An 18,116-nucleotide genomic window follows, 5' to 3' on the forward strand; every position below is an offset into this window, starting at 1 on the left:
GAAAGCAAATAACTTGTTTGGTTTCTCAGGTTCACAGATTGAGAGGAATTTTCCCTTAGGATCAGTCATACTCTAGTTTTACCCATAATTGGTTTAGATGATATTTTAATGAGATTTGGGGCTTGGAATGGATTAAGACTTTAGGGGCTATTGCGATGGGGTGAATTGATTATTTTGCATGTGAGAAAGACATGAATTTTAGGGGTTCAAAGGGTGTAGTGCTATGGACTAAATTGTGTCTTTTCCTCAAATTTTATGTTGAGTTCTAATCCCCAGTACCTCATAGTGTGAATGTAGTTGATAACCACCTGCAAGCCAAGAGAAAGGCCTCAGAAGAAATCAACCCTGCTGGCACCTTGATTTTGGACTTTCACCCTCTAGAACTGTGAGAAAATAAATTTCTGTTGTTTTGGCTACCCAGTCTGTGGTATTTTGTTATGACAGCCCTAGCAAACTAAGACACCATTTTTGCAAAAATGAAACAGCCTGTCGAAAATTCATATGGAATTATAAGGGATTCTGAATAGCCACATTTTTTTTTAATATTGCCCTGTAGTTCTTAGATTTTATATTAGTTTTCCATTTTCAGTTTTTTCTTTGCATTTTAGTTTGGGAAGTTACTATTGACATATCTTCAGGTCAACAGATTCTTTTCCCTGCCACCTTGAGTGTGATAGTTAATTTTATGTGTCAAATTCTGGATCATGGGATGCCCAGCTATCTGGTTAAACAGTATTTTTCATGTTTCTGTGAGGGTGTTTCTGAAGAGATTAGCATTCAAATTGGTGGATTAAGAAAAGCAGGTGCCCCTCCCAGTGTAGGTGGGCATCCTTCAATTTGTTCAGGGCCTGACTGGAATAAAAAAAGTGGAGAAAGGTTGAATTAACTGTGTCCGACACCTTGAGTTGGGACATAAGCCTCTCCTGCCCTCGGCACTCCTGGTTCTCAGGTCTTCAGACTCAGACTGATCTATACCACTTGTTCTCTGGCTCCCCAGCCTTTGAACTATACCACTGACATTCCTGGGTCTCCAGCTTGCAGACAGAAGATTGTGGCACTTCTCAATCTCCATAAACATGGATCCAATTCCTTATAGTAAATCTCTTTATATTCATGTCTTATTGGTTTTATTTCCCTGGAGAATCTTGACTAATACATTAAGTCTACTGATGAAGCCATCGAAGACATTCTTCATTTCTGTTATAGTTTTGATTTCTAGCATTTTCTTTGAATTCTTCCTCAGCATTTTTATCTCTCTACTTACATTACCTATCTTTTCCTGAATATTGACTACTTTTTCTACTAGGGCCATGAATGTATTAATCATAGTTATTTTTATCCCTGCCAGATAATTTCAACATCTGTGACTCATGTAGGTCTGCTTCTGATGCTTGTTTTGCATCTTAAAACTGTTTTTTCCCTTTCTTTGGAGCATGCCTTGTAAATTTTGTTTAAAGCCATACATGATGTCTTGGGTAATAGGAACTGTAGTTGATAAGCCTTTGCTTTAGGTTTTTGTATTGAAAAGGCTGTGCTGTGTTTAGTGTTTCCTGTAGCTGTAGATGCCATGGCTGTAAATTCCTCCAGTGTCTTTGTTTTTGTTTTTCCTACTGACTTTGGCCTTTCTTATGTATTCTTCCTCAGAGAGAGTCTGTGTCTTTCAGCTGCTTCAGCAGTAATCACTGTTATGCTGGCATCTTGTTGATGTGCTGGTCAGATGTGGGGACGGGAAACATTTTATCATCTTCTGATGAAACCTCAGCTTTCTAGTGGGCTTATGTTCTGAGGCTATGATTTTCACAAGCGTTGCTCCAGTACTGTGGCTTTTTCTCCACCTCCTACTCCTTTCCCTGGCTGGTGTGCAGCTAATTGATTTCACTGGTTTTTCTGTCGTCTTTTTCCTGATTAAGTGAGTCAGGAAGCCTGGAGTAGGATGCAGTGAGTAAGAATCTCTTTTCCCAGTTTGTTTTAGGATTTAGTACTGTACCCTGGCAAGTTCCTTCCCCTTGGTATAGAGGCCTTTTTATGGAGAAGGCTCTGGGTGTTTTTCACAAAGGATATATTCCCCTCGGTATAGAGGCCTTTTTATGGAGAAGGCTCTGGGTGTTTTTCACAAAGGATATCTTCCCCTCCCACTACCAGGGCCAGGAGGGCTTGTTTCTTGGATCTCTTCTGTGAGAACCTCATAAGTTTCTTTAAGGTAAACTTCTTGAATACCTTACCTCACTAAGACAGTAACACCTAGTAGTTTGTCATGCTCACATTTTTTATATTGCCCTGTAGTTCTTAGATTTTCTGTTAGTTTTTCATTCTCAGTTTTCTCTTTGCATTTTAGTTTGGGAAGTTACTATTGGCATATCTTCAGTCAACAGATTCTTTCCCCTGCCCCCTTGAGTGTGATACTTAATTTTATGTGTCAGTTTCTGGATTGTGGGATGCCCAGCTATCTGGTTAAACAGTATTTCTGGATGTTTCTGTGACAATATTTCTGAAGAGATTAGCATTAGGATTGGTAGACTGAGAAAAGCAGGTGCCCTTCCCCAGTGTAGGAGGGGTATCCTTCAATTTGTTCAGGGCCTGGCTGCAACAAAAAAGTGAAGGAAGCCTCCAGCAACTTCTTAAAATTACCATTTAAGAGTTTGTATTAGTCAGAGTTCTCCAGAGAACTAGAACTAATAGGAAATGTCTGTCTGTCCATCTGATATGTGTATTAAAAGGCATTGGCTCACACCATTATGGAGGCTGGACAGTCCAAAATCTTGGCCTGACAGGCTGAAGATCCAGGACAGCTGATGGTGCAGATGAAGTGGAAAGCCATCCGCTGGAGAAGTCAGTCTTGCTCTGGGAGGCTGCTATTTGTGTTCTACTCAGGCTTTCACCTTACCAGATGAGGCCCACCCACATTATGGAGGGCAATCTGCTTTACCCAGAATTCACCAGTTTAAATGTTAATCTCATCCAAAAGCACTCTCCAAGCTGACTCATAAAACTAACCATCAGGGTGCTCCCACCATTATGGCTCAATGCTCAGTCAGTCTGTCCCAGGTAAGCAGATCTTGGTTGCTGCCTCTCTTCTTATCCTCCGGTCTCTTCATATTTCACCTTAGTGGTTTGCCCTGCAACCCTAGCTCTCTAAGAAATTTGTTGATTTTCAGTGTGTCCAATTTTTCTTGTCGTGAGGATGGGAGTGATGATTTACAAGCTTGCTACATGCTGGAACTAACACTGGAGTTGCTTTATTTTTTACTCATATTTCTGAACAGAGAGAGATTTCTTTGCCGATTTAAAAGTCCTGGTATCTTGTAGAAGGTGTGGCTCTTCAGGTTTCTGGGCTATGCTCTTGCATAAAACATCTGGAGATGCATCTTAAGTACACTGAGCAAAAGTATTGAACTTTACAACATTGAGTCTTGGACTGCCCTTGACTTTATAGTTCAAGCTTATGTAGTTACAATTCTGCAGTACTTTCCATTACCCCTTTTAATTTTGCGTACAAAAGGTTTTCAGCAACATGAATTGGTTAATAAGAAAGCTCTTCTAAATTTTCCATAACTTTTAACGCACAGCTCCCAGTGAAAAGACACTTACATGATTGTATCAGGGCCATCGCTGAAGAAGATAACTTGGTAATTCTTGTTGTTGTGATGAGAGTTTTTTCTTTCACTTGCGTTTTATACAGCGGCTTGGTCTAGATTAAGCCATGAATTAGACAGGTTTTGCTAAGTTACGCTCTAGTAACAACCCAAATCTTGGTTTACGGCAACAAGGAGGATTGTTTTTCACTCGTGTTGCATGCTCTTTGGGGTTCAGCTGTGTCTCTCCTCCACAGTTTTTCAATCTTCCAACCCAGAGGAAGGAGCATCTCTATCTGGAGTATACCTTCCTGTTGCAGAAGGAGGTAGGCAATAGAAGTCTCATTAGACAGTACCTCAGAATGTGACGTTTTTTGGCTTGTAGATCTGTCTTTTTATTCACATGGGATTATCCCTGTGTGCCAATCTGTGTTCGGATTTCCTTTGTTTATGAGAGCATCAGTCATATTGAAGCAGGGGCTCACCTTACTCTGACTTTATCATAACTAATTACATCTGCAATACTCCTATTTCCAAAAAACATCACATTCTGAGGTACAGAGGGTTAGGACCTCAAGATTTGAATTTGGGGAGTGATGCAGCTCAACCCCAAGCAGGAACCATGCAGATAAGGATGCTTCTGGAATGCAGGGCAATGACGCAATCATTGTCAGTATTATCTACTTTGACACAGCAGCTGCTTTTTAGGGAATGCAGTGAGGCTGAGGAGGCTACACTTTTGATTATATATCCTTAGGAAATCTAAAACTGCAATAGTTTGAATAAATTAAGTAAAAATGTTACATGAAATAGTGTTTAATGAGAATTCTATTTCTGGGAAGGCAGAGTAGATGTACTTTTGCCTCCTGCTTATTTTTATTTTAATTTTACTTTTTTTCTGAGACTGAGTCTCACTCGCCCAGGCTAGAATGCAGTGGTGCAATCTCAGCTCACTGCAACCCCTGCTCCGCAGGTTCAAGAGATTCTTGTGCTTCAGCCTCCTGAGTAGCTCGGATTACAGGCACCTGCCACCACGCTTGGCTAATTTTTGTATTTTTAGCAGAGATGGGGTTTCACCATGTTGACCAGGCTGGTCTTGAAATCCTGACCTCAAGTGATCCACCTGCCTCAGCCTCCCAAAGTGCTGGGACTACAGGCATGAGCCACCGCACCCAGACGCCTCTTGATTATAGTATAGACAGCTACAACCCCTGGATATCATGTTTAAAACAAACATAAGATGACTCAGAATGGTGAAGAGCAAGAAAGCAGACTGATCAGGGACCTTGGGCTCCAGGAACAATGTGATGCTCTTTCCTGGGTAGTTTCTCCTCATGTAGCTCAGGCTTGAAACTGAAGAAGCCAGCAACCTGAGCAGATCAATGGACACAGAAAAAGGCCCAACAAAACCTGAGTCCCTCTAGACAACAGACCAGAAAAGTGGAGGCCTAGCAATACAGGTAACTTCTAGACTATAACCACTCTACCCCAGCCAAACGGCACAGAAGAAACTGTGGCCCCCACCTCCAGCAAGACCAGCAAAGACCAAGTGAGGAGGTGGCTTTCACTCTCCCCAGGGTATACGGAGGCACTTAAGGACCCCTCGAGGCTGCAGTCTGAGAAAGCCAAGTAGGAAACTAGGGGGTCATCCTGCCAGATGATTGCACGCAAAAGCTTGGGGTCACAAGGGGAGCCTGGGCTTCCATCCTCACCCAGCAGGAATGAAGCTCCCCTCCCTCTTCACTGGGGTGGTTGCAGAGAAGGCCTAGTGGAGGTTCCAGGTGCTCTCCATTTACCAGGGGGTGATGAGGCTGCCCTGCCCCTCTCCATCCTGAGGTGCATGGAGGCCATGTGGGGAGGAGTCACAGAATACTATGCCTCCCATCCAGGAGGGTTATGAGGTGGCCTGACAGGGAGCCAGAACCCCAACTACACCCAGCAGTAATGAAGAGAACCCCTTTGTGTGTCAACGGAGGCCAAGGAGGGAATCTGGACTTCTATTCCCACATGGCAGTAATGATGTGGGACCCCTCTTCCCATGCCAGAGCAGTTTCAGAGGAAAACACCTAAAATAGAAGGCTTAGGCAAGATCCAAAGCCTCCAGGTTTCAATAGGAAATTATTCATCACACCAAGAACCAAGAAGATCCCAAATGAAATGAATAAAGGCAATCAACACTGAAGTGATAGAGGTGTTGCAGTTATCTGAAAAAGATTTCAAAGCAGTCATAAGCTGGGCACAGTGGCTCACACCTGTAATCCTAGCATTTTGGGAGGCCAAGGCCAGGCGGATCACAAGGTCAGGAGTTTGAGACCAGTCTGACCAACATGGTGAAACCGTTTCTCTATTAAAAATACAAAAATTAGCCGGGTGTGGTGGTGCATGCCTGTAATCCCAGCTACTCAGGAGGCTGAGGCAGGAGGTTGCAGGGAGCCAAGATCACGCCACTGCACTCCAGCCTGGGCAACAGAGTGAGACTCTGTCTCAAAATAAACAAACAAATAAATAAATAAAGTAGTCATAAAAAATGCTTCAATGAGTAATTTCAAACACATTGGACACAAATGAAAAATGGATGAAAATTTTCATCAAAGTAATACAAGACACAAAAATAAACCAGATGGAAATTTTGGAACTGAAAACTACAATAACAGAAATAAAAAAAGATGAGTCGATGGGCTCAAAACTGAATATAGAGCAGAGGGGAAAGAATCAGTGAACTGGAAGATAGAAGACTAGCAATTATACATTCTCAACAACAGAGACAGCTTAGACAAAAACAAGATGAGCAGAGCCTCAGAAGCCTGTGGGATTATAATAAAACATCCAACATTTGTGTCATTCAAGTCTTGGATAGAAAGAAGAGAGAAGGTGAGGACAATTCCAAAGAAATGCACACCAAGACACATCATAGTCACACTTTTGACAACAAAATGAAAAGGAAAACATTTTGAAAGCAGCAAAAGGGGAAACATCACCCTGCCATTTACATGCTGAATGGTGAATGCTTGAATGCTTTCCCCATAAAACTGCAAGGTATTGCAAACAAGGCAAGGATGTCCATTCTCACCACTCTTATTCAACCTAATGCTGGAAGTTCTTGCCAGTGCAATAACTCAAGAAAAGGAAAAGGCCTATAGATTGAAAAGGAAGAAATAAAACTATTTTCAGATGATACAGCTGCCTACATAGAAAATCTCAAGGAATCTACAAAAATACTGCTAAAATGAATACATGAGTTGAGCAAGGTTACAGGATACAACATAAACCCAAGATAAACATATAAAAAATTAATGGCATTTCTATATACTAATAATGAACACATGGGGTGATAGGAAAAGGAAAGTTACATCCTTTTATTATCAAGAATTTTTAGTTAAGCCTGGAACAAAAGTGCTATGCACTGTATTTCTTATACTTATGGTCCATACAAGATTCTTTTATTTTTATTTTATTTTATTTATTTTTTTTTTTGAGACGAAGTTTTGCTCTTGTCACCCAGGCTGGAGCGCAATGGCATGATCTCGGCTCACTGCAACTTCCGCCTCCTGGGTTCAAGTAATTATCCTGCCTCGGCCTCCCAAGTAGCTGGGATTACAGGCACCCATCACTATGCCTGGCTAATTTTTTTGTATATTTAGTAGAGACGGGGTTTCACCATGTTGACCCGGCTGGTCTTGAACTTCTGACCTCAGGTGATCCCCCTGCCTCGGCCTCCCAAAGTGCTGGGATTACAGGCGTGAGCCACTGCACCTGGCCTGGTACATACAAGATTCTTAAACTATTTATTTCCCTTCTTAGAGCAGGGTGTGGTGGTTTAAGCCTATAATCTCAGCACTTTGGGAAGCCAAGACAGAAGGATTGCTTGAGCCCAGGAGGTTAGGATCAGCCTGGGTAACACAGCGAGACCCCATCTTTACAAAACAACAGCAACAACAAAAAATTAGCTGGACATGGTGGTGTACACCAGTGGTTCCAGCTACCTGGAAGGCTGAGGAGGGATGATCACTCGAGCCCAGGAGGTTGAGGATACACTAAGCCATGATCATGCCACTACACTCCAGCCTGGGTGACAGAGTGAGACTGTCTCAAAAAACAAAACAAAACAAAAAAAGCAAAACTATTTCCCTTAAATAATTTATTAATTTGTTATTTTATTTAAATTTGAAAAAGCTTTACTGTCCTAAGTTCCTAAAGTTTAGAATAGATACGCATTTTCCCAGTGTTTTTGGAAATAAAAGTTTTCTATGTGTCCTAGTCTGCTAGGACATATTCATTAATATCTTCAGAGATTTTTTTGTGATTTTCATACTTCAAACCCATGACCCCACTCAAGCAATGGATTATTTGGTTCACATCTGGTTACTGTGAAGCCTTGTCATTCAAGCCTGCAATGTAATATTTGTCTTACCATCCTCTCCATTCTCACTGCTCACCTAAAGTCAGGGGTCAAGTCCTGCTAGTTTATTAGTGTATTAGCTGGTACATATCAAGTACTGAATATATCTATTGAGTAATGACTGGGTGGATGCCACTGCCCAAGTGTAGGCACTTATGCTAAATTATCTTCCAAGAGCCAACTCTCCTGTCCTACTTCAACACAAAAGCGGTGAAAAGAATTTACAGAATCAAAATTCTTTCACATCAAGGCTTTTTGCTTTCTAAATGAAGTCTGAGTTCATCGTGATTTTTTGCGTTCTTCTTTTCTCCTTAAACCCACATCTAGCCAATCTCCTCTACCTGCTACATGGCTCTTTTAGTCTCACTCCCTCCTTCCTCAGTGGAGCCCATATTGGTCTCCATGTTAGTTTCTCACCAGTGATCCTTCATGTTTCCACTGGAGTGATCATTGTGATGTTATTTCCCATTGCCTGGAGACTGCACTTAATTAATTTATGTGACTTTTAAGGGCCTAATTTTCTTTGCCGTCCGCTCATCCCACCTCAGTTCCCACTAACATGTTCTCTGTAGATCTCCCCAACAAAGGAGGGGAGAGAAATGTACATTTCTGAAATACTGATCTGTTTGTGGTGCCCATGCTTTAACACATATTTTTTTTTTCCGTTTGCCTGAAATGCCTTTTCCCTGCTTGTTCTCCTGAAAGATATGGTCATCTTTCACAGCTCAAATGCTTTTCTCCATATATCGTATATTAGTCTGCTCTGGCACCATAGCAGAATACAAGAGAATGGGTAACTTAAACAGTTTGTTTTTTCACAGTTCTGGAGGCTGAAAGTCCATGATCAAAGTGTCAGCAGGGATGGTTTCTTCCAAGGCCTCACACCTTGGCTTGCTGATGGCCACCTTCTCCCTGTGTCCTCACATGGCCTTCGCTGTGTGAGCACATCTGGTGTCTCTTCCTCTTTTTACAAGGACACCAATGCTATTGGATTAGAGCCCCACTCCCATGACCTAATTTAACCTTCATTACATCCTTCAAGGCCCTATGCCCACATATAGTCACATTGGGGATTAGGGTTTCAACTTATGAATTTTGGGGGAACACAGTTCAGTCCATAATATCAGGCATCCCCTCATTCCCTGACACAGAACTGAGTGTGGCTTCTGTGTTAGTTCATTCTCACACTGTTATAAAGAACTACCTGACACTGGGAAATTTATGAAGAAAATAGGTTTAGTTGACTTACAGTTCCATAGGGTTAACAGGAAGCATGACTGGGAGGCCTCAGGAAGCTTACAATCATGGTGGAAGGCAAAGGGGAAGCAAGCACCTTCTTCACATGGCAGCAGGAGAGAGAGAGCAAATGGGGGAGGAACTGCCACACACCTTTAAACCATCAGATCTCATGAGAACTCACTATCATGAGAACAGCATGGGGGAAATCTGCCCCCAAGATCCAATCACCTCCCACCAGGTCCCTCCCCCAGCATTTGGAATTACAATTCAACATGAGATTGGGTGGGGACACAAAGCCAAACCATATCAACTTCCCTTCTCCTCCCCTTGGGATTACTAAAGACCCTCATTATCTAATGGCTTATAGCTGTGGTTTATTGGCCTTTCTACCAAATTGTAAAGTCGGAGAGACCCTGGTCTGCTTGCTTTCATCTTTGAAACTTCATAAATATTTGTTAAATAAATATTATAACAACTTGGGTGACAAAAAATAAATAAAATACTTATTAGTTGAATTTACATTTATACTTATTGAGAAGATTTTCCAAATATGTAATTTCATTCATTTGATTTTAATTTCCCTTCCTTTAGAAATTAACTCTTTCAGACTCTAGGTCCATGCTCAATACTTTTTAACACCTACAGAACTGTTCATTAGTTTGGATACTGGATGATTCAAGCTCATTAAGTTCTGGGGGAAAATGTTCAGAAAAATTATGTAGGCTTTGAAGTTTCTTTTGCCTTCTAGGTGTGTGCTTACAGAATAGAGCATTTCATCAAACCATGTTATTGACTGGCTTTGTTGCTATCTGCTTCAATTCCCACTCTTCTTTCCTTCGCCTCCCCTTTCAGATTAACAAGCTGGAGGGACGCCTGAGGCAGGCAGGGTGTACAGATGTTAAAGGGGTTCCAAGGAAGGCCGAGGAGCGCTGGATGAAAGAAGACTGCACTCACTGCGTCTGTGAGGTTTGTGCTGCGAGAAGTTTTCCCGTCCAACTCCGCCTGTTTTACTTCTCCTAGCCAGCCAGTTGAAGCATACCTGTAAAATTCAAAAGGAGAAAAAATATATATTTTATGTTAATAGATTCTAGGCATATTTTTAAGATCAAGGTACTGGTGTGAAATTTTGAGGCTTTTGCTTATTAATTAAAAGAGTATAGTCACAATCTAATGAGCAGTCACCACAGACCACGAGCTTTTTCCATATTCACTGATGGACAAGGGAACCAAGGCTAAGGAAGTTTATGTCAACAAGTAAACTGAGCCAACCTGGGACTTGAGTTCATCTCGTTATTCTCCAGTCAGGCTCACTATAAACGCTGCCTAAAGGCACTTGGTAAACTACACAATTCTATGGAAAAATAAAAAAGTGTTGTCATGGTGTCCACCAAAACAAAAGAAAATAAAAATGCTCTGTATTCCTTATTTAGTTTGCTTTTTGAACAGAGCTGATTCTTTCCAGCCATCTAGAAATGCATGAACTTAGTCAGCTAATCCTACCATATGGTACAGTAAGGTAGGTAACATTTTATAGGGCAGCCTCGCTCTTTGTGCTGCAAAAGTGTAGAAAGAAAGAATGAATAGAAACCATGAAAAAAATGAACTCATATCATGAGCAATTTTTATTATATTGAGACAGTCAGCTTATTAGATTATGTATTATAAGAAACATTTATTTATCTTTTAAGTACTTTGACTATAAGAAACATGGAGGTGATATGTGCATGTTGCCTTTCAGAGTGGCCAGGTCACCTGTGTGGTGGAGATTTGTCCCCCGGCTCCCTGTCCCAGTCCTGAATTGGTGAAAGGAACCTGCTGTCCAGTTTGCAGAGACCGAGGAATGCCAACTGATTCCCCAGAGAAGCACTAATAAAACTTTTGTGCTCTTGAGCCCTAAATGGGAAATTTCTCAGGAAGAGACACTTAGGACTTCAGAACTTTTAACTTGTAGTCACATTGTTGATATGGAAACCACTGACTTAAGCAACTTAGCTCATCTAATCTTACGGATACTGAAGATCTTTTATGTTTTTCATTTTCTAACACACCTTGAAATAATTCAAAACTAAAAGCAATAAAGTGCATAGGAAGTGTTTTATCATAAGAAATATTTCTTACTGTAAGCTGTCAGTTTTACATAACACACCTGGAAATAAAAAGAATGTCATGGAATATTTAAAAAATACATGAGTAGTGTGGAAAATCTCTAATTTTGGAATTCAGAGAGGTTTCAAGGTTTCATAATCAACAGGAATTTTGAAATAATGAGTTTTGCACTTACAGAAAACATCTGGAAGGGTCTGTGATACATTCATGACAATGTTGTGATGCTATTCTCCCCACTGACCCCCCGTCTCAGATCTACAACCTAAACAATTGTCAGATTTTGCTGAGAAAGCACTTATCTTAACCTTCATTAGTCGCTAAGTCCTCCAACATAAGGAAAAAGTCAGTGAAGGAATATCATTATTTTAGGGAGCTTGTTAGTTCTGCATGTGGCTGAAAAACGCAAACTCTATGAGAGAAAGAGACTTTAAAGTAGAACTGCTCAATATTCACCTTCCTCTTACTTGTCATTATTGCCATTCCTAAGATGTCAAAATTGAAATATAACCAAGCCTGAAATTCAGGAGCAATCCGAATTTACTATAAGCAGACTTGAAAGTGTTTCTGACTTTTACAAAAGGTGTTGCTGTGGGGTTCTTCTCATTTGGGCACTTTCTTACAGCATTTGACACAGAACCCCATAGACAAGTGTATTTATACTCAGAATTGAGTATTAAGTAATTTAGGTGATTTTCACTTCATATTAGATCAGAGCCTTTAAAATCTGATATAAAAATATGTACCCATATGTGGGGTTGATAGATCTTTTTAAAGAATACTTTGTGCTAACACTTTTTATTTTTATTTTTTCGAGACAAGTTCTCACTCTGTCACCCAGGCTGGAGTGCAGTGGTGCCATCACGGCTCACTGCAGCTCCACCTCCTGGGCTTAAGCAATAGTCTCATCTCAGCCTCTTGAGCAGATGGGACTACAGGTGCACGCCACCATGTCCAACGAATTGTTTTTTTTTAATTTTGTAGAAATAGGGTTTCACTGTGTTCCCCAGGCTGATCTCAAACTTCTGGCCTCAAGCAGTCCTCCCTCCTCAGCCTCCCAAAGCACTGGAATTACAAGCATAAGCCACCATGACAGCCAGACCCTTTGAGGAAAGAGTTCATGTAGTGTGCTGCCAAGAGAGGGCCTCGAAGAGAGAGCGCTACTGTTTTTCAATCACAAAATAAACTTTTAAAAATAGGCATCATTTCCCAATATTTAGAGTTCTTTTGTAAAATGCGGTATTAGTTTTGGAGAAAATATTCTGGTGGCTTTTGTATCATGAGTAAGGAAAGATGTTTCTAGAGTTTGTAGTATATTTCATTGTTTTAAAATGTGTTAGTGATTCCCAAGATCCAAATTAATTTTTACTAAAAAGCTTTCAAAGGATAAATCCTAATATGCCATAAAAGTTTCATATTTCATGGCCTTTCAAAATCCAAAACAATTTTTAATTATACTAAGTTTTAAAAGATACAATCTAACAAATCTCAGATGCTTGACATTTGGTGGCCTTTTAAGACTCAACATTGTGAAATGCAGCTACATCTTATGAATGTAAGTGTAATGCGTTCCTCGGAAACAGTCACAATAAGCTTACCTGCAGATGACAGTAACAAATCACAATTACTGGCCTGGCGTGGTGGCTCACACCTGTAATACCAGCACTTTGGGAGGCCAAGGCGGGTGGATCACAAGGTCAGGAGATCGAAACCATCCTGGCTAACATGGTGAAACCCCGTCTCTACTAAAAATACAAAAAATTAGCCAGGCGTGGTGGTGTGTGCCTGTAGTCCCAGCTGCTGGGGAGGCTGAGGCAGGAGAATGGTATGAAACTGGGAGGCGGAGCTTGCAGTTAGCCGAGATCTCGCCACTGCACTCCAGCCTGGGCAACAGAGTGAGACTCCATCTCAAAAACAAACAAACAAATAAACAAACAAAAACAAATGACAATTAGGAATGAACTTTGTAAAGTTTAGGTTTCTCATAATATTCATTTGCTGTTGTTTCATCTTACTGCCATTTAGGCAAGACCAATGTGATTGCTCATTTAATTTTTTACACACTAACCACATGTTAACTTGGATGTCACATGGTTAATATGACTGGCTCATATAACATAAACAAATATCAAAATAACACAATGAAATTATCATTTCAAATGGAACTGGATTGACTACATGAGGATTTTAAAAACTGTATGTCGATTGACAAGATAACTTGAAGATTCAGCCAACTTTATAGACATCATTATAATTCAGTCATATAAATTGCTTTTTGCTTTGTATATTTTACTGTATAACACTTATTTTTCTATGTTTTTAATGTTGTTTTTATTATTGAAAATAATATTGGAAATGGTAAAAATTTCCAGTATTTCCCAGGGATATACCCTGCCCTTCATTTCTCCAGTCTAAGTGTAATGACTATTTTTAGTTTTAGGATGTGTGTGTGTGTGTGTGTGTGTGTATGTGTGTGTATATGTGCCTTTGTGTGTGTGTAGTAGAAATTTCCATTTATCAGATTTTAAAAGAAAGTACCACATCAAAATAAATGAGCTGGGTAAAGGCTACGTAAGCTGATAAGACTTACACATGTGAAGTGGTAATGGTATCTTGAGAGAAAAGGAACTAAATCAAGTTAGAAGAGACCCTGGATTTTTAGAAATTTAGAATTGTTTACAAGTGGAAAGTATTAAGTAATCTGTTTTTTGGAAAAGCATGTGAAAGAAGCAACACGACTTGCTGTCAGGGCATGGAATATGTGATTGACAATATGGTATTGTTTGCCCACAAAAGAAAGAAAAAATGTATAAAGGTAAAACACATGAACTGGATGTGCCAGTAACTCTGAAGGGCAGAGCATGGAGGCAGAGCTGAAGGAGCAGGCTGGAACCACACAGATCTATGCTGATGAATCTGGAGAACATTCCAATTTGATCCTGGTGATGAACCATGCACAGTGAAGACAAGGAGCTCTAGTGGCCAGTGTTAAATCAAAGCCCAGACACTAGAAGTGCAAAGAGTCTGCAAGATTATGTTTTATGTTTTAAACCCATGCCCCAAATTTCTAATGACATGGAAAACTGAACTAACCAGAATCCTGTTCTGTTTCACATTTCTAAAATGCTGAAAAAAATATAATACAGAGCATGAAATATGTAATTCAATATGAGAGGAAAAAAACACAGAAAATCTCTGAGTTTTATAACAGAAGGAACCTAAATCAAGAGATATAAAACGCAAGCCAGGGGCAAAATAAAGTCAGATATAGGGCCCAGTAAAGTTAAGGCTGGTGTTTTAAATTCACACTCGGGATTGGATGGTGCGGCCTGGGGCCAGGACAACACTATGAGCATAAACCAAGTTGCTTTCCTAGGACGTCCTTCCCATGGAGGTTACCTGGAAAATCTGATCTCCAGTCCGGGGATGCTGCAGAGAAGGTCCTTTCTATTCCCAGCTTGGATGGAAGAAACTCTTATCTCATGGCCTGTGGAGGTCTGCAGCCAAATTGACACTAGCCTTAAGGTTTGGAAATCCCAAGCTGGGAAACGGATGTGAACAGTTGCCCTGTCCCAATAAAGAAATCACAAACCATATGAGGAAATGGCTCATCACACAGATTAGTAAAGAATCACAACAAATAGGATTATTAGCACCTCAAGAATTTAAGATAGTAAAAAATTCTGAAGGATACTAAGAGAAGGAATGGAGCTGGTGGAAAATAAGAAACATTTTGAAAAACTGACTCTGTGTTGCACTTTATGATTTAACAAATTTCAGTGATCAAGTGGTATTTTACACTGTATGTTACTTCATAACAAATACAATCAAAATAGAAAACTAATAATTAACAAAATGGTAGTGGTAGCTTATACATACACTTTCATAAAAAAACATACACTTTCATAAAAGAAGAGATTAGAATGGAAATTATAAAATGTTTAGACTGAACTCAAAACTAAAAAGTAAAAAAATATATATATCAAAACTTGTGGAAAGCAGTTATAATTGTGAAGTATAATTGAGTGACGAGCATTAGTTCACTTTGATCACATCTGAATGATTTCTATTTTTAGCCTCTGCAGTTCTCTCTGACCACAGGTAAGCACAGAACACTTGATACACAAGACTCTGATGCATGGGCTGCGCCACTGTAGGCATTTGGGGTGGAAGAGAGTAATGGAAAATATGAGAAATAAGCTTGAATCTTAGAACATTTTGGAAAGAAAGTGACAGTCCTTTAGTCACTGTCTCCCCTCTGCACTAGCAGTGGAGGGTTATAAAAATAGCCAGTGGGGAAAAAACACCGAAGTAGAGCCTTCTAGTTGATGACTGCTTAGGAATCACCCATCTGTTGAGATATCACCACTATTGGGAATGACAAGGCATTTGAAATGGTATCTTTAAAAAAAAGAGCGCATGAGGCCAGGCACGGTGGCTCACGCCTGTAATCCCAACACTTTGGGAGGCCGAGGCGGGTGGATCAGCCGAGGTCAGGAGTTTCAGACCAGCCTGGCCAACACGGTGAAGTCCTGTCTCTACTAAAATTACAAAAATTACCCAGGCATGGCGGAGCACACCTGTAATCCCTGCTACTCTGGAGGCTGAGACAGGAGAATCACTAGAACTCAGGAGGCAGAGGTTGCAGTGAGCCGAAATTGTGCCACTGCACTCCAGCCTGAGTGACAGAGTAAGGCTCCTTCTAAAAAAAAATATGCAGTTCTCTCTTACCCCGGGCGTGGTGGCTCACACCTGTAATCTCAGCACTTTGGGAGGCTGAGAAGGGCAGATCACGAGGTCAGAAAATCACGACCATCCTGGCTAACACGGTGAAACCCTATCTCTACTAAAAAAATATAAAAAATTAGCCGGGCGTGGTAGCCAGTGCCTCCAGTCCCAGCTACTCAGGAGGCTGAGGCAGGAGAATGGCATGAACCCAGGAGGTGGAGCTTGCAGTGAACCGAGATCGTGCCACTGCACTCCAACCCGGGTGACTGAGCCAGACTCTGTCTCAAAAAAAAAAAAAAAAAAAAAGAGCATAATAATGGCCAACATGTATAGTGCCTGTTTTATAACCAGTATGTGTAGTCACGGCATTGTGGCATGGGACCGTATGTTAAAAGTCAGTTATATGCCTTGAAAAAAAGCAACACTGCTTCTTAGAGTACTGAATATCATGTTGCCTCAGATGTTAAGCAGCAGAAAATGTAAAGGATGTCCTCCTAAGCTCTCAAAGGATTTGAAGTTTAAACGGAAATAGAAGAGTCATGCAAACCAACTTATTTGACTGATACTGTCACAGAAGCAATGTTTCTTTGGAATATACATACACACAGTGTATGTGTGTATCATGTACATATATGTATTTGTATATGCATGTGTATATGCTTGTATATATTTGTGTGTGTGTATATATATATAGCCCCAGAGTCTTGTCTGACCTTTCTCCTACCTCCACTCAAACTACATTTCATTTTTTTAATTTAATTTTTTTGAGGCACTGTCACATGTCACTGGAGTGCAGTGGCATGATCTCGGCTCACAGCAACCTCCATCCCCCTGGTTCAAGCGATTCTCCTGCCTCAGCTTCCCAAGTAGCTGGGATTACAGGCACGCACCAACAAGTCCAGCTAATTTTTGAATTTTTAGTAGAGACAGTGTTTCACCATGTTGGCAGGCTGGTCTCGAACTCTTGACCTCAAATGATCTGCCCGCCTTGGCCTCCCAAAGTGCTGGGATTACAGGCATCAGCCGCTGTCCCTGGTGACAAACTGTATATTTTTAATGCATAAATTATACAAGACAAAACTTCAAAAGCAAATCGTAAACCATATGTGCTTAAGATCCTTCTGCACTCTCCTCCTGTGACAAGATACAGTTATGATTTCTTCACTCAATTAAAATAATCCAGATTAGAAAATCCAGGCATCTGGATCTCCAGGAATTCTTTATTTTGTCCTTATTTTTGTAAAGAATGCTGTTTACATTAGTTGCTGCAAATAGTTCCAAACCCTTTCATATTTATTATAACTGGGTTTAATTATTGTTATATGAAAACAGGACCAGTAAAGAAACAAATTCTTCAGAGTAGATTCTTTGGTTTATATATTGTGACCGATGGCATGTTGAAAAATTTAAAGCAGTTTGGGTTGCAAGAATCAGATTTATCCCCAGTCACTTTTAGTACATGCCTCTTTTAATGAATGCACTATCTTCTCATTTCCCTCATGTTAAAATCCTTCATTTGGTTTCTGTAAAACACTGACATTTATGAATTATTTAAATTTTCTTTTGCTCTCATCCATTCTTCTTAAAAACAGTTCATATTTGCATAAGTTAACTAAAATCATTTCTCCTGAAAAATATATATCCATGATAGTAGGCTATGGAAAAGATAAAAATTATATTTTTATTCAAAGAATTCCCATGGTATGAGTGAATTTTCTGCAATCTTGAAGAGAAAATTTTATAAATAATGTATTCATTTATTTAATCACTTCCTATTTATAAATGACGAAGGCCACAATAGAGTATTTTGGTCTTCTAAACTGATTTTGTTGGACTAAATGGATGTTAAATTTATTAATTAGACACATAAAATATGTATCTCCTGAAAGTGTTTAATGTATAAACTAAGTTTCTTGATTATAGATGAAAGATTCATGTGTTCTTCTTGTCACTGTTGGAGATTCCTGTGTGAGCAAAGGGAAGAAATCAGCATGAAATATGAGCCAGTCTTTTTGTATCACGATGCGGGAATGGCTCTTTTACACAATTACCTTCAGGCAGTAAGATAGACTATT

At 40.1% G+C, this 18,116-nt stretch overlaps 1 protein-coding gene across 12 annotated transcripts in view; it reads left to right on the forward strand.

Annotated features, from left to right (window-relative positions):
* PXDNL (peroxidasin like) overlaps positions 1–11,517 on the forward strand; it is a 480,152-nt gene extending 468,635 nt beyond the window's left edge. For 7 of the 12 annotated variants that reach the window (XM_058444093.1, XM_058444094.1, XM_058444096.1 and 4 more), the window contains 2 exons: positions 10,063–10,176; positions 10,949–11,514. In XM_058444093.1, coding sequence (XP_058300076.1) covers positions 10,063–10,176; positions 10,949–11,080 — 246 coding nt within the window. In that variant the 3' untranslated portion in view covers positions 11,081–11,514. Of the gene's footprint in view, positions 1–10,062; positions 10,177–10,948 lie in introns of those variants that run through there. The other 5 variants (XM_058444100.1, XM_032759808.2, XM_058444089.1 and 2 more) reach the window with 4 other exon arrangements.
* The last annotated feature ends 6,599 nt before the right edge of the window (positions 11,518–18,116 follow it).

Source organism: Hylobates moloch, unplaced genomic scaffold, assembly GCF_009828535.3.
Source record: "Hylobates moloch isolate HMO894 unplaced genomic scaffold, HMol_V3 SCAFFOLD_9, whole genome shotgun sequence".
Lineage (NCBI taxonomy): Eukaryota > Metazoa > Chordata > Mammalia > Primates > Hylobatidae > Hylobates > Hylobates moloch.